The sequence below is a fragment of the Zeus faber genome (genome assembly GCF_960531495.2).
Source record: "Zeus faber genome assembly, chromosome: 6".
In the NCBI taxonomy this organism is placed as follows: domain Eukaryota; kingdom Metazoa; phylum Chordata; class Actinopteri; order Zeiformes; family Zeidae; genus Zeus; species Zeus faber.
In genome coordinates, this window is record NC_137201.1 from 29,554,729 (window position 1) to 29,571,944 (window position 17,216).

General features: G+C 45.0%; 1 protein-coding gene across 1 annotated transcript; it reads left to right on the forward strand.

Annotated features, from left to right (window-relative positions):
- Positions 1-64: 64 nt before the first annotated feature.
- LOC307231506 (D(4) dopamine receptor-like) lies at positions 65-12,750 on the forward strand (the record flags this gene model as incomplete). Its single annotated transcript, XM_080002250.1, has 4 exons — positions 65-298; positions 5,777-5,889; positions 7,243-7,835; positions 12,545-12,750. 4 exons carry the CDS (start codon positions 65-67, stop codon positions 12,748-12,750), a joined length of 1,146 nt encoding a protein of 381 aa, XP_079858376.1.
- Between the last annotated feature and the right edge of the window lie 4,466 nt (positions 12,751-17,216).

Sequence of the window (17,216 nt, forward strand, 5' to 3'; positions counted from 1 at the left end):
CCTAGATGAGAGTCTCCCCTCGGGGCTCCGCTGTGTGCGCGCTCGGAGCGGATCCGCGCCCGATATGCCGGCCAACCGCACCGTGTCCGACCGCACCGTGGACACCGTGCACAACTTGCCGGCCCTGGTGTTCGGGGTGCTGCTGATCGTGGTGATCATATGTGGGAACCTGCTGGTGTGCCTCAGCGTGTACACGGAGAAGGCGCTGAAAACTACGACCAACTACTTCATCGTGAGCCTGGCGGTGGCGGATCTGATGCTGGCCGTGCTGGTGCTGCCGCTCTTCGTCTATTCTGAGGTGAGGCTGGAGACCACATTCATTTATATCAATCTGTAGATGAGACACTTGTTTTTCTAACCGTTTCAATATCAGGATATAGATATATCAAATGGAAGAAATAATAATAATAATAATAATAATAATAATAATAATAATAATAATAATAACAACAACAACGATAATAACAATAATAGTAATAGCAACAATAATATATAGATTTGTGGTGAAATTGTGGCGCTACAGCAATAACAGATCGACTTTTCAAGAAGTCTCATTGTTTATTGTTTACCCCATGCACCATCCCCTCGGCAGTCCCACTACAAAGCCACTTTTCTTCCTGGGGTCCATGAGAGACAATACAAATGAAATACATACAAAGAAAACATAGAATAGTTTGCTCCAAAGTTATAAATATAGGCATGAATCTTCAATAACAGAAATAAATAAATACATGCATCAAAGGTGGGGTGGGCGGGGCGGTGACATAAAACCAGACATGACATAGGCCTACTTGCTTGTGACGTCATGCACTTCGTCATGCAGTCTGCTGTTGGCAGCAGGAATAGTTTGACAGCAGCCATGACTGATGGCTGAGTGACAGAAATAGGTCTGTGTGCCATGCTCTCAAAAGAGAAATCAACTTGAGAGGCATCTTAATCGACAAAAACATTTAAACGACTTCTCGTTAAACGCAATTTAATGAAAAGCTGAGTCCTGAGTCTGACTTACTTGCATGTGGTGGAAGGAGATGAGGAAGGGTAGTCATCAGGTGATCGTTTACAATTCGGGGCCGTGGGCTTTTCAGCGACACCCAGCATGTTTTTATTCAGCAGTATGATGGAATGGTACCTCTGTAAATGACCTTAAGCGTTTTGTGAGAGCTTGTACTCATATATGGCACATACAGGCGGGACATTTAGGATTCCAACCATTCCCATCCGCTTGTGTTATTGTGAAGATTTCTAACGGTAGGAGGTTGAAAACATTTTAGAATAACTTGAGAAAATGCGTTTTATTTGAAAACTAGAGTTTTGAGTTACTTTTTCATGAACATATGGTTTGAATGGTATTATGTAAAAACCCATCTGCGTTTTCAGTAGGTTTGCAGATATTGTGATATATTGGGTGAAATGATCGATGATGACGATAAACCCACCGAATTTTGCATGTTTGCAATAATATTCTCAGGGTGTTGAGCAGCCTCTGACGAGCACAGCCCAGACTGTGCTGCGGATCGAGGACAGCAACAAGCGCTTCTCAAGCCAAGACAAACACCAATTGTGTCGCGGCCATGACATCAATGTGACCTCGGCCTGACCGCTCAGTGGGGTGCACGGCTCGGCTGCCTCTGCATTCTGCAGTCCCGATTCCAACCTAACCCTAACCCGCCGGGAGTGCGGGTTAGGGTTAGGTTAGTATTATTAAATACATATGACTGTTATTACACCGACCTTTGAAATCATAGATCACTACAGAAATATTTAGTGCAATATAACATTATTGTAGCAGGTCAAACTTTTAGTTCTAACTCCACATGATGCCTGTATAAATATAGGCATTGTCACCAAACAGACAGACTGTGGTTAGGATTGTGCGGCAGCCTCGTAAATGTCCTTTCAGCAGCGTCTGTGGGCACACGCTGCCCCCCTCCGCCCCCCTTCACGCTGTGTGCGCGCTCCACCAGCTCACTGGCTACCAGACAGAGCCGCACGGACAATGGTTAACCCAAAGACCTTACATTCCATTCCCAGGCCCTTGTTGCTGTTCCCAAGGCCAGCCTCAGGACAAACTCAGCCCTCGACTTCCAACGACAAAAGAGACACGGGAAAAAAAACAAAACAATCATCCGAACGCCTCCGCGAATACCACAAAAAGGCTAAACTGCGTTTGACGACAGGCGTTGATCGGGTGCAGCGAGCGAAATGACTTCGCCCCGGAATAAATGGATTGTAATTTAGTTGGGACAGAGGTCCTTCCAGGTGCGTCAGCGCGCGGGTGACGAGGGGTTAACCAGGGTGTACACACACAGGACACGCGGCGCGTTCTGAGATTCAGAAAAACAATCGTGACACCCAGCAGCGGAGAGGGGCGTGGGTCACCTGCATCTAAATTGGGGCCACACGGCCATGTTAAAGAAGGTATTTCCCAGAGGCTCAGGACAAATACACAAGTACATATTAGTATATATCTGGAATCACAGACAGAATTGGGAATTTGTGCTTCTGTAATGAAAAGGAAATGAAGGACCTTCGTGAATGTGTCCTGACACGTATTGACGCCGAACAGAAACAAGGAGAGATGTCGGACTTTTGATTTCTCATCTGCTGAAAGTGTCTGCTTTTGCACCTTCCACCTTTGGGCGCTCAAGGTATAACGGAATATAGAAATGAATCCTAATAAAATTAAACTTTGAATATCAACTGATTGAATAACGCTGTGACTTGATCCCATTGTGCGCCACATGTATTGACAAAAATAACACGGTGGCACAGTGAATATGACACAGAGAGTAGCCTTCAGAGTGTATTCCCATTATCCCATTTTCCATGGAATCTTGCCACTGCTAAGCTATGGCTGCACACACACACACACGCGCACACACGCGTTCGTACGCACACACACGCACGCACACACACACACACGCACACACACACACATACACACGCACACACACACACATACACACATATACACACACACACACACTAGGAATTTTCATAAATTTGAAGCTATACAAATGCAAGTCACTGTATGTGCTGCTGTCTGGCCTTGTCATGCTCCACGCAGGGAACGACGTCCTCTCCCTGAGCAGTGACGTTCTGGTGTAACCGTCCTCCAGCAGGAATTCTTACCTCTATGAAGGACGGGGCGGCGGGGAGATAAGGGGCGTACGTGAGGCCCGGCGGGCACGGGATAATCTCTCTCAACGCCGGGCGACACTTTCATCTGCAGCGGGGACGGCTGCACACCAACGAATACGACACAATTTAATTTACATTTAAATGTAGTCATTGAGCAGATGCTTTGATCTGAACAAAGTACACTTGTCAGCGATTGTCGAAACAACTGTCTGTCCCAGTCGTGATCAGCAAAGTAATGTCAGCGGTGTCAGACAGTTAGATAAGGATATTTATTTTATTTAAATATCAAACTGGCATGAGGGAGGCTAGAAAGAAGGGCTGCATGGAGCAGTGGCCTTGTTGGAGGCAACAAAGGTTTGCTTTGCGGTGCATGGCCAGACCGTGCACACTGGCCAGACCGTGCACACTCGCTGTGGTCCATTTTCCCCATGGAAAGTCAAAAAAATGAATGAAATTATATCGAATTGAGTCAAGCTAAAATGCATGGAAGTAAAAGCAGGGTACATGGCTAAATGCACATAAGTAACACATGTTACCTTGCACATTCTCTCATCAAAGGTAAACCTGATTGGCTCATAGCAGGAGGCTATTTCGGAATGCAATACAATGTTGCTGCCAGGACAAAAGCGTTTTCACCTCACTGGTTTTCTATGTGTCTCCTCTATTTATACTTCAGTGCTAGAAAGTGGGTCCAGAGCCTCAGAGCCAATAAACTCAGATCAGGGCGTAGAAGGGGTTAAAGGATGCAGAGAGGTGAACGCACACCAGCCAGCGGACAAATTCTGGTAAACTTCCCTCTCCCATTGATTTGACAAACCTACTGGTCACAGATCCAGCCATTTTAATGCAGTCGTGGCTTATACGATCATATCAAAAAACGTATTGATCTTGATCTTAAGTCGTGGCTTGTGCAGTGTGCGAAAAATTAACTGGCAACACCATGAAGATGAATCAATCTCAGCAAATCTCACTAGAGTCACTTTGCATAATTCTAAGCAGCGGAATCCCCAAAGGTAGTGCTGGAAAGTTTGGGAATCCGTTGGAATTTTCTGGATTTCGGCATAGATTTGACCGAAAATCTGAACAGATCTTCAATCGAAGTCCTAAAAATAGTTGGGTTCACAAACTTCATACACTCTAGAAAACAATACAATCTATCACATATTGTTTAAAATTGTGAGTGAATCAGACGTTTTTTGAGTTGTTTTTTTTGCCATGAACTAAAAAACCTGCCGGTGAATTCTAACACGAGATGGGAAGGACCACGCTGGCACTGTAGGCATGGGGAAGCCATTGTGGAAAAAAAAAAAGAAAAAATTAAATAGTCCCCACAATGCTCGGGTGATTACTGTGCCATTAAAGTATTCCAGATTTTGGCGAGGCTGAAATCATGTCACTGTGAAAACAGCCTTGCAATTGTCTGTCGCCTCAGGAGGAAGAGAGAGAGCGAGGGAGGGGAGAGACAAACAGGCAGAGTTTAAAAAAAAAAGGAGCGAGAAAGACAGAGTGACGGACAAAGACAGAGCCCCAGCGGGGGCCGAGGAAGATAGAGCGAGAGAGAGCGAGTAAGAGAAGAATCAAGAGTGGTTAGATACAGAGATAAACAGAGATGGAGAGCAATCCAGCGTGATGAAAATAAATGAGCAAATTAAGATTTCACACAGGCAATCTGGGAGGCTGAGCCCGTACAGCAGCACCATGAAGAAGGGCTAAAGTGCAAGTAATTGAACATGAGAGAGTGAATGGATGAATGGATGAATGAATGAATGAATGAATAAGTGAGGGAAGGGGAGAGACAGCAAGAAGGAGGGAAGGAGAAGGAGCTTATTGCACCATGCACTGGACACGTTCTGCTTGTGCGTCTCTAATAATCCCGTAAAACAAGACTGGACGTCATTTGACTCAATTTCCACAAATGATGTGACCTTCTTCATCACGAAAAATGTGATCAACAAGCTAACATTTGAATTAAAATGTATGTTTTTACTCTGATTTCAATAATCCCACACACGATCAGTTTCGTATCAATATTTCTGTGCCACGGTCACTGCCAATAATATCCGTCATAGTTTGGTGCAACTGAAAAGCCATTTTTGATGTGATGATCAAGCCGGTCTCCAAGCCGGGTCGACCGGCTCACATCTGCGCGACGTGCGACAGGCAGTTCAAAAACAGCTACAACCTGCGGCGACACCAGTCGGTGCACAAGGGCGTGAAGATGAAGATCAGTAGATACAACACAGAGAACCCAATTAACAGGTTTCTCCATGTGTGCTGCTCGTGTCAGTTGTTGAAAGTCCAAAACAAAATACATCCCTTCATATTTGAATGCGAGGATCTCACAACAATATCAAAAATATCGAGCCCACTGTGTGTTAACAACTTTTTTTTAGATATGTTAAAATGTCAGGCAAGCATTTCTTGAAGATCAGAGAGATCACATTCATATTAGCTTTAAATTGTGTATTTAGTATTTCAAAAGTATCAAATCTTTGAAATAAAGTTTTTTGACAAATGATGAAATCAAACAGTTCTTTGCGGGTGGATGTCATAGGGTGGGGGTTGCAGGGTAGGGTACCTAGAGTCCATACAGGACTAAGCATGGCGGCCTGTCCGCCTCTCTGTTCCCCCTCAGTTCCAAGATGGTGTGTGGCTGCTGAATATGACCGTCTGCGACAGTCTGATGACCATGGATGTGATGCTGTGCACAGCTTCCATCTTCAACCTCTGCGCTATCAGCATCGACAGGTGGGTGCCGCTCTGCGCCGGCGCCGCTCTGCTTTCAGGGATCTAAGAAGCATGAGCCAAGCATCACACTATACAGGTTTTAAGCCACACACACACACACACACACACACACACACACACACACACACACACACACACACACACACACACACACACACACACACACACACACACACACACACACACTCAGAATCAGCCAATCCAGGAGTCTCACAGTGTAAGGTTGTGCTGATCTGATAGATTCAAACGGTCGTTGTAAGGTCAATTCCAATACGGACAGCAATTCAATCATTTACCGCAAAAGTCTTTAAACAACAAAAATGACACAGCCTCTTATTATTATTATTATTATTATTATTATCCTACTGTACAAACAGAATGTGCTGTGCCAGGGAATAGGATTTGTTGATGATGATGATGCGGTCAACCTTTACTACCAGGTCTTTGTCTGTCCACTCCAGGGCCTTGAGGTCGGCTTCAGCATCTTTGCCTCGAGATTTAAAGATTCCGTACACACAAAGCCGTGGCCTTTTAAACCTATGGTAAAGAAGTCACATTAATAAACAATTATGTTGTGAATTCTCTGGAGGAAGGGAGGGAGAAAATGGGGCGAGAGCACATCCATTAGTCCATCCTACGTGCTCCCATCGCTCCCAAACGGTCACGCAAAGAGATCTTAAATTCACTTGCGTTCACACAGCTTAACACCGGGACCTCTGACCAAACGTCTTGGCCCCGCAGAAGAAACACGAGCAGAAAAAGAACAACTTTATTTTGGGTTCTCAGTAGACGTTCCCCCTTTTCCCAAAGTGCTTAATTTGAAGGTTGCTGAGCACACGCGGGGTGGTGCTTGGCGGGGGTGAAGCTCTCCTCTTCCTCCGCCCGGCCGGGTCACGCTGCCTCCACAGTCGCCTCGGAGCGAGAAAAATGAGTATACCCTGGAATACGACCTTTTGTCTTTTTTTTCCCTCCCTTGCGAAACCCGCAACTAAGACGGAGAAGAAATAAGAGCCAAGCGAACGGGCCCCAGAAGGAGGAGGTGCCCGCCGTGATGAGCTGCAGCAGACGTCGTGCTGCGGTCATTTGTATGAAACAATCTGATTAACGTCCTTCCTCTGTTTGACATTGAGCAAGGAGGCGGCGACCCGCGTTACGGGTCCTTTTGTGGAAATCCGTTGTCGTGAGTACGGAAAATACAATTGGATCAGAGGGAAATGGGCAACCTGAGCTAACGGATACAAATGCTAGTGATGCGGAGCCTTCCTGAACTGTGCGGCTCTTAGTGTAATGCACCAAATGCATCAAAGGTAATGAGCGATCAATCGTCATCATGAGCTCTGTCTCTTGTCGCAGGTTCATCGCCGTGTTGGTCCCGCTCAACTACAACCGTAAGCACGTGGACCAGCGCCAGGTCGTCCTCCTGTCGGCCACCTGGATCCTGGCTCTGGCCGTGGCCTCGCCCGTCATGTTCGGGATCAACAATGTGCCTAACCGCGACCCCAGCGAGTGCAAGCTGGAGAACGACGACTACGTCCTCTACTCCTCCGTCTGCTCCTTCTTCATCCCCTGTCCCATCATGCTCCTGCTCTACTGCGGGATGTTCCGTGGCCTCCGGCGGTGGGAGGAGGCGCGCAAGGCCAAGCTGAGGAACAGCATCCAGGCCTGCCGGAAGTTCCAGGAGGCCGCCGCCTCGCTGCCCCCCCTGGCCTCCCTGCCTCCCCCCCTGCCGCCGGTCATCGAGCGCGAGCTCGCCGACAACACGGGGGAGGAGCTGGACCCCTACCCGCCCCCGGACTGCCCCTACCCCTCCTCCGAGTACAAGGGCGGAGCGGTGCCCACTGTGTCGTTCGCAGAGATCAAGTTCACCTCGGAACCTCACAAGAAGAAGAGGGCCAAGATCAACGGGCGGGAGAGGAAAGCCATGAAGGTGCTTCCTGTTGTTGTGGGTGAGTTGGCCTGAATCATACAAATACATTTAAATCGCTTTGGCAGTCCTCCCTCGTCCCTCCTTCCTCATCTCCACACGACTCTAATTACTGTCTTGTCAAGGAACCCTGTTCTTCTGGTCTGATGAGCAACTAAACAGTATTTTATTGTCTCCAGCCTGTCACTTGTACCTTTAAAATAATCTCATTTGGATGTTAATTAATGCTAAATATTTTTGCTCTCGATAAGAGCCACATATTAAAGACCCGAATACTAACTATTTAAACCACGGTCTCCTACCCCGAGCCTAATTGAGAGTGAGAGCTATTTGAAAAAAATAAAAACATTTAAAAAAAATAAAATAAAATATTAAATGCATGATGAACTAAAATAAGAATTTAAATGAGAACAATAATTTATTTGGAAATTGTTTTGCTGACAGCGAACTATCAGTTCCTCACAGCCTTTGTGTGGGAGAGCACTGATTTAAATAGAAGACATATTACATGCCATGAGAAAGTTCTGCTGATTTTACTCTAAAAAGAGGGGGATTTGAGGAAGTATTAAATACGCAGCAGCATTCCAGAACAACAAAAAAAATTGTTTTTGGAAGTGTATATGATGTACTGAGCATTCAGATTGTGTGACTTTCACACCAACACCCTTTCGTAGAGCTGCAAAAGGCCAACGTCTCTAGTCCCACACACATGAATATCCAGTTTATTGTCAAATGTACTGGACCTGGCCGAGTAATGAGCGCTGGGCAGATCCCTGAAGATAAAACTCATTTAAATGCAAACACAACAAGCTCTCTGCCTGTTGTCACCCACTTGACTCCAATTTCTCCAAAGTCCAATTCCACTTCTGGAGGCTGAGGCAACAAACGAGCAATGAATCAATCACAACAGCACTGCACATGGAAAAATTCAGTCCTGGCTGGAGATACCGCCTACAGTGGTACGACCGTGACCTCGAATGGAACATGAATCAAGGGCTTCACTGAAAATAATTCACTCGGGGTCTGGAATCTTCTAGTTCACACTCTTTTTCATGACCCAGCCCACTGACTTTTATTTTTATTAATAAAAGTGAAATGGTTCAGAATCCTGGGCGGGGGGGGGGGGGTACATCTGATCTAAGACCCCCAGAGACCTCACTATCTCTGGGTCTAGGTCTTTAGTACATTTATTTGACATTTGCAGACACAAACCACTATGGAGGGTTGTGGCAGTGTATATCACAGCACCCACTGTTGAACCTCATGCAAAGCCGTGCTGAGCCGTGCTGTGCCGTGCCACCATTGAACCCACGTTAACCAAGTCTAGTGGCATCAAGAGCAGTCTTTACAGTGGGGCCCCAGGGGGAGGATGTTTTTCAGTATCGTTTAAAAAGCATTAGCTTTCAGCTCATAGTCAAAGGTTGTAGTTGTAACCGTACTGCAGAAATATCAAAATGCAAATCGGACTTTTGAAAAACGTAGACAAACAACACAAATCCAAGACCCTTTCAATTTGTCTGGCGGGCCACCCCGAAGAATAACTAACACAGGACGTGCAAAGGAACTGAAACTCCAATGCATTAATATCAAAGACCTAACGAGGATCTGCAATGCTTCTGTGAGCACCGTCAAGCAGTCCTGAACTCTGTGTAGTGGGAGGTTACACCGTTCTTCAAGGAAGAAGATCGTCCAGTCCTTTGCAGGACGAGGGCAGTGGAAATATACTTTTCTCACTTTTCTCTCTAGAACTTCCCATCCAGGTTCAGGATGTTCAGATCAGGGGAGAGGGGAGGCCATGGCAGGCTGTTGACCACGTCCTGGCGTATTATCCGCAACCCCCTGTCTCTATTAGTCGCAGAGGATTTGGCTCTGGAACTTTGTTCGATTTTTTGAAAGTTAACCAATCAAAGTGCCAATTGTCGGACATTTTTTTTTTTTTTTTCTGGAAAACGCACACTGCTCACTGGCAATCACTAATGACTGCATACTGTCTGTTTGTGTTTTGGTTCAGGTTTTGTCACTGGCTTAGTTTGCCTTAGAATGAAGCTTGCTGGGCCGTGCCAGAGAGGTCTTGCAATGTCGTCTTCTCACTGGTGCTTTGTCCATGCCCGCGTGAATTCAACTGAAACAAGTTTGGGGATGCAAGCCAGGTAGTTCAGGAGGCAGGAATTGAGTGGACAGGTCTGGGAGTGTGTGCCGTATGTCAACCAGAGGGGATCGCCTGTTTTGAGAGCTTGAGCGCAGCAGCCATCAAGGGGACAGCGGACTGACTGGGATTGATGAACAATACTTGTGAAACCACGCTGATATATCATGATAATTTTATGGAAATGACTACAAATTATTAGTGATTTATTCAAGGTACACTATATTCAGTCCCATTCATTTTGATCTAAATGTATCCCCGCACCTGTTTAGTAAATTACCCTTAGGTGTCTAAACATGTTGTATTATTGGTTGAACTGGAGTGCTTTTCACAATTCACACTCTCCCACTTATACGTATCTTATGAAACTATTACTGAACGATGAATTAAGTGACATTAATGAATGAGCTTTCATCTTATAAATATGTGTTTCTGAGCAATACACTATTATTAATCATATCACGGCAAAAATAGTTGAAATCTTTCCTCGCAAATTAATTAGAATGTATAACGTGTGACAGATGTTGAACAGACATTATTCTCAAGTGTTACCAAAAATAGGAGGAGGGCTTGAGAGAACTGCGCAGGTCAACCCCCCTCCAACATCATCATTTATCTCCTTTCCCTCGTTCTGCGGTTCAGCAGGCAGCGCTAATGTATCTTCCAGTTTTAAATAGCTTACACACTAAAGGAAAGAATTATTTTTCAGCGCCTTCAGGATCCAGACACGTGGGAGAGAACGCAGACACGAAAACAGAGAAAAGAGCCGCGTGCGCATCCAAGCCTTAATCATTTATGTAATAAAATATAAACTTACATACTTACCGGCTGTCCTTGTGGTCCGGCTGATGGTGGCAAAATCTATAGCCGACGGCAGTGGAATGAGTGAGCACAGAAGCAATATTCTAACGGGCGTAAAACCCACTTGAAACAAATGAAACAAGTCAGGCCAGCACATTCAGTTTTATATTGGCGTTTAAAAGGCGGAGAAGCCCCTCGAGACTGAGACAATGTGAAACCCACCGGATTTACACACTCAATATCGTGTCTCCCCAATAAATGATATAGCATATACATAAATAACTTGATATTAAACCTTTCCCATAAAAATAACCGTGGTAAATCTTTGTGTTTAACACTGTGTTCCCCACCTGCCTTATTGAATTTGATTCATGTATCCACGCTATTGCAAATGCTGCCGGCCCTGTGATCCAATTGTAATATTATTGTGCTTTGTAAAGTATGTGTTCCTTTATTGTGGGCATATTTAAATCAACGTTGCAGAGCCTGTGGATTATATTTAGGAACAGTATGGACCAGCAGAGACACACCGAAGGGATTATTCAGTTGCTGTAGCACTACTTTAACTCCTAAAACAAAACCTGGAGCTGGATAGATTTCTCAAGAGTTTGGTGAAAACCATTTACCAAACGGCAGCCAGACACACGATGCAATTTGAGCAGCAGGGACAAGTTGGCACGGAGGCCACCTGTTGTTTACTACTATCATTTGTAGTGAACAACTGATCACGGAAGACAATAGATTCATTTCCACAGTTGCCTTGTCTCTGGTGGTTAACAGAGGACTGACTTGATATCAAGCAGAGAACATTTTATAAAATGTGAACAGGGTCAAGCCAGCACAACACAACCGCACACGTTCATGATGCAAGCATCCCTGTTACTGTGAAATAAAGTTAGTCTTTCAGCAAAACACCAGTCACGGTCTGGCACTTCCAGCGGCCGACCAGATTTAAGAGGTGGAAACGCTCTGCAGAGGGGGAGTTGGGAGGGGGGGGGGGGGTGTCCAATCCATCGTTCGATCTGGGTTTTATTTGAAAACTCATCAATATTTTGCACATCAGTTGAGTGCCTATGAGGAACCTCCTCCCCATTTGCATACATCTGCATCTTTCCCAGCATCACATATGACACAGTTCTATCAGCTCCTTAACTGATGACCGCTCCCCCTATATCCCCAATGTGTGATTACATCTATATTCATGGAAGGGAGATAGAGTGTCTCTCTGCAATATACATCATAGATTGGATCAAGCCTTTTTCTTGTATGAAAAATAACAGTTATATTTCCGTCCCTGCTGTTGCTTTGATTGAAGATGACAAAGCTATGGCATCAAGGTGAACAGGGCCCCTCCACCTAAATCAGATTTGGAATATTGTCCCGCTTTGCAAGGGAGATGCGAGAGCTTTATAATCTCATAGCTGAAGGAGCCATCATGCCCAAAGGTTACAGAGAAGATGTGCAGTGAGAGTAGCGGTAGATGTTTGACTTTGATCGCTTTTCACTCTATTATCACGCGCACAAACCTTTACCACCGACCCGCGCTAACTAAAGGGGATTTATCGCGCAGGGCCCAGTGCACCCGGTCCGTGGATGAAACTTAAAACATTTGCGGTTTAAATCGATGTTATAACAGACAGGGTATTTACAACCCTCCTTTGTGAGTTTAGGTTTAAAGGTGCAAACGGGTTTTGGTTACGATTCAACCCATTTCCTCTGGGACGGGAGGAGCTTCATATGAAAGTCCGCGCCGCGTCTGACGGCCTCTCCTTCCCCCTCCGCAGGTGTGTTCCTGTTTTGCTGGACTCCGTTCTTCGTTGTCCACACCCTGAGAGCGCGCTGCGCCTCCTGCTACATCCCGCCCAGCTTGATGAGCGTGGTGACGTGGCTGGGCTACGTCAACAGTGCCCTCAACCCCGTCATCTACACCGTCTTCAACACGGAGTTCAGGAACTTCTTCAAAAAATTCCTCCGCAGCTGCTGCACGTAGATCAGCGTGCGCCGAGTGTCAGACTGCCAAGCCGGGAGCCCAGGAGAAGCATCGCGGTGGGAATATTTATGAAGCACAACAATTGCAAGAGACGCTCATTTATCAACAGTGCATTTATCATCCTTAGATTGTATATTTTGCCATCGTAAATTTTTCACTCCTTAAGGTTTTTTTTTTTCTGGTTGGTTTTTTTTTTTTTACATCTTTTTCTTTTCCTCTCCTCTGGTCATTGATGCCCGTGATTTATTTCATTATGACAGCAATGTTTGTATCTGCAGCTGGGCCACATGCCGTTTCCGTGTTTCTTGTGGAAAATATTTGATTTGGGGAATTAGATTCTCTCCAACTGCAAGGAGTACAGAGAGGTATCAGCAACACATCTCTGTTGGAGGTTAGTAACTTATTTTGTACATTGTACATCGTTTCAGAATACATTTTTTTCCACTAAAATTAGTTCTTACGGGGGGGTGAGGTGGGAATTATCCAATAAAACAGAGAGAGGAATTCCAGTCAACCGGTCTGATTTGATTGAGCAACACGGGGATACAGATATATCTGTAGACCATAATCTGTGAAGAAGGCATAATATGCTTTCTTCATTATGGTTCCGATCAGATCAACCCACTGAGCCTCTCGGCAACAGTGAGGCTACAGAGGTACACCTAACATGATTCAACTAAACGAATCAGTCTGGCGGAGGTTCTCGGCCGGGGCAGTCTGGCTCCCATTAGGACTTTGACAGCAAAATTATTTGTCTCTGACCTACTTTGCTGAGATTGGACTTTCAACATCCAGTGCAAACAATGGCAACGTAGAGGTAATTATTCAGACGAAGGCTCAAAGGAAGTAAAGAATGTCATAACAACCTTGCGGCAGTACTGTCTGCCACACGCCACCCAAGTGGGGTTTCCAGGGCCCTCCGGCACAGAGACACAGACGACGATGGGTTGTAGACATCAGTTTATCGCAGAGAGGAGGCTGGGTGGAATTAACCAGGAGCAGATAGAACAGGCCATGACAGGGCTCCTCTCCTGAGTGTGTGTGTGTGTGTGTGGATGGGGGGTTTTAACCTGCTGCTCGTTAACCCAACCAATGAGCAACAGGTATGCAGCCACCCTGACCCAATCACCTAGATCCAGGTCAGGTGTGGCTGCTCAAACCATCCCATCCCCACATCGCAAACCTTTGACACCATAGGTTAGAGCACTGGTAGGCGATTCAGCCACACCTTTAACCTTTACTCATTTTACCCCTCCCCCAGCTCCAGAATTATATCTCAGTGCATCCTATTGGATTTATAACTATTTGAAACTTCTTCACTGGGACATCCCAAAAATCTACAGTTGTTCAGTTTTTTTGGCCTAGCTATCTTATTAAATAATGTTGTCAGACAATGTTTGACTGTCTACCCATTGAAGCAGCGTTTAGGGGATACATGTTTCGTCTGACGGCGACTTCCTACTGTGTGCGGGGACTGAATTACTCATGTTCCAAATTAAGTCAAGGTCACCCGGCGTAGAGTTTACTAGAGCTAGATCAGCATTTCAATTAAATTATGAATGAGTCGGCAGACGGAGCTGATCTTCCTTAGGACCGCTAGCCGGCCTCCAACAGGCAAGCCAGAGCCTGTACTCCACCTAATCAGCTCCGTGTGATGTGACTGTGTGAACCCTCATGGTGTTGAGTTTGCTATTCGCACAACTCTATAATGACCTCAATGTGACCCTTTTAAAACACATTAAGTCTTCCAGTCAACCCCTCTGAGATGCCACAGATCATTTTCAGAGGCAATATAAAGCCCTGTATCTCTGGGTTCACACTGCAGCCACTAAATAATTTCAAGGGCGCAGAAAGATGGAGCAGCATGCAAAAGTTTGGGTCAGCTCTTGAATGTGAAACATGATTATATTGTGCAGGGGTGGAAAGACAAGGGGAAATGTGAGGTTCTCAAAAGGATTTGAAGACTTTGACAACTCAAAGGCTTAACACCTCATTAGAATCAAAAAGCCACAAAGATTGGATTGACTGCATAAAACATGGTTGGTTTGTATATAAACAATACAGTGCCTGTGCCTGTATCAGCAGTGTTAAAATAATGTGAGCGCCCCTCCGAGAACATGCCCACACAAATGCACGCACGCACACACACACACACACACACACACACACACACACACCAAAAGTCTATGGTGAAAAACAGTGATGAAAATCAATTGAGGCTGGTAGCAGGTCTGTCTTTGATTCAACAGTGAAAATGACAATAACAAACCCATTCTTCTTTATAAGAGGGAATGGCATAGCCATAGCACCTTTGGCTGCTTTGCTGAATACAATCCCACCAAGTTCCCCAACGACACCTTTTAACTATTTTTTCTAGTATTGTGAGTTATCAAATGATGTTCTTTCCAGCTCGGCATCAGAGCAGTTTGTCAAGAGAAATGGTGCATAGCGACAGCTTGATAAGCATAGATTGGTGGATCGCAATGTCAATCACCCTTATTTTAGATTCAGAATCAAACTCTACAGTATGAGAAAGGTCAGGCTATTGTCCTGGCGATTGGAAGTGACTTATCAGATGTCGCTTCCATTAGTCCCACAAAGGGAGCAGGATTCAGTTCACTTACATTTGCCCTTGCAAGCATTATCTGTACATCCATCCATCCATTCCACTAAATGCTGCAGGAAGGGAGACACCTTGAATGGGACGCCAATCCGTCCAGAGGTTTCACACACACAAAGAACACACCTATAAGCAATTTAGGGTCTCAAATCAGCCCAACCCGCATGAGCACTATGTGCCAAGTCCACACAGAGGACATGAGGAGGGAATCGCAGTCAGGTCTATGCTGCGAGGTGACAGAGTTCCCCGCTGTGGAAGATTTCGCACTGACTTTGCTTTCATCACACCAGTTTTTATTTATTTTTTGTTGGTAGAACATGATGAAAGGCTTGTTTACATATGCCAATATATTGTAAGGTTCCTGTTTTCCCTCACAGTTGAGGCAACGCTGTAGTTTGGTGATTCTATAATCGTTAGGGCCAGTTCCCAGAGATTGTAAAATCTTCCTGGCTGCTTCATTATAAATGGTGACTGGAGTTGCTGACCCATTCTCCCCTGCGCTCCCCGCTTACCACGGGTGACCCTGCAGAAGCAAGGGCTGCATTTGCTGTCAAATTGAACCACAGGCCTTCTCAGTGCCGTTAGGATTGGGAAACAGCAGAATAAAATGTGAAGAAAGGAATAAAATGTGAAGAATGAAGAAGGTATAAGTTGCGACAGCAATGCTGAGCAAAGATTAGGAAAAAGTTAGTGGTTTCTTATTCTTTTTTTTAACCACTTAACCAGCAAAGAGAGTTCAGTGCCTGCATGAAACCTTCATGAGCTCATGTCAGAGTGGCAAAGAGACTCTATAAGTGTCTTTCTGCAGATATGATTCCCACTAGAAACCAGTTTTGTTTGCAACGTTTGGCACCATACATTATGTGTGACCTTTGAAAATGGTCAAAAGAGCATCAACCTGGGCTGATGGAGTAGAGCAGTTAAAAAAAACTATAGATCCAGCAATGATAACACCTTTATGTGCGTATGAAGATGATATTTTCCGTTCAAAAAATAGTAATTATAGCAGTCTGATTTTCAAGAATTTTCATAAATTAAGGTGGTGTGCTCAGGTTCCAAACTGCTCTAGTGGAGGAAATATTAATGCACTTTGATCAGTGTCATCAAAGTGCAAAGTGCTTTGATGACACTGAAAACATAATATATATCAAAAAGTATATTTATCAAATTTAAAGTATAGCATATTCATAAAAAACTAACAAGCCCAACCAATAAAAAAACAACTATATAAATATACTGCATATAAAAATAATCTGGAAAACAAATTTCTTGCCATTCCTGACCATGCGAATTGTGCAACACGACGCAATTACGACGGAAGTTGCAGCTCGGAAGTGGGAACACTCGGATACTCGAAAGCTGAGTAAAGTGCCAATCAGGCTGCTTCTTTCCCGTAAATGAGCTGAACGCGTTCTTGATGGGAAATAAATCATTAGGGCCCCGAGATGTTCCTCAGAGGAAGTAACTGAAACGCAGGCGGCGGGGCATCAGCTTCAAAGCTGGTCCCTGCTTATAAAAAGTGAGAGGTACAGGGGCTTTCGTCTTTTCTTGCATGTACACTCCCCTTGTCTCTTCACCTCAGCGCAACGACACTTGTCAAAGGGACACCAGAGGAAGCCACTTCACCTTCAGACCTGAGGATTAGTGATTAGAGAGAGTGCTGTCTCTATCTCACGTGCCCCGGGCACCCGTTACATTTACATACAGAAGGTGATACACCTGATAGATGCTGGCATTATTGTCCAAGGCTCGTAGCAGTTTAAAAGAGCAAAAAAACAAAACAAAAAAAACAAAACACTTACAGGTAAAGAAAGATTCCATCTGGACATGCCATTTTGTCCATACT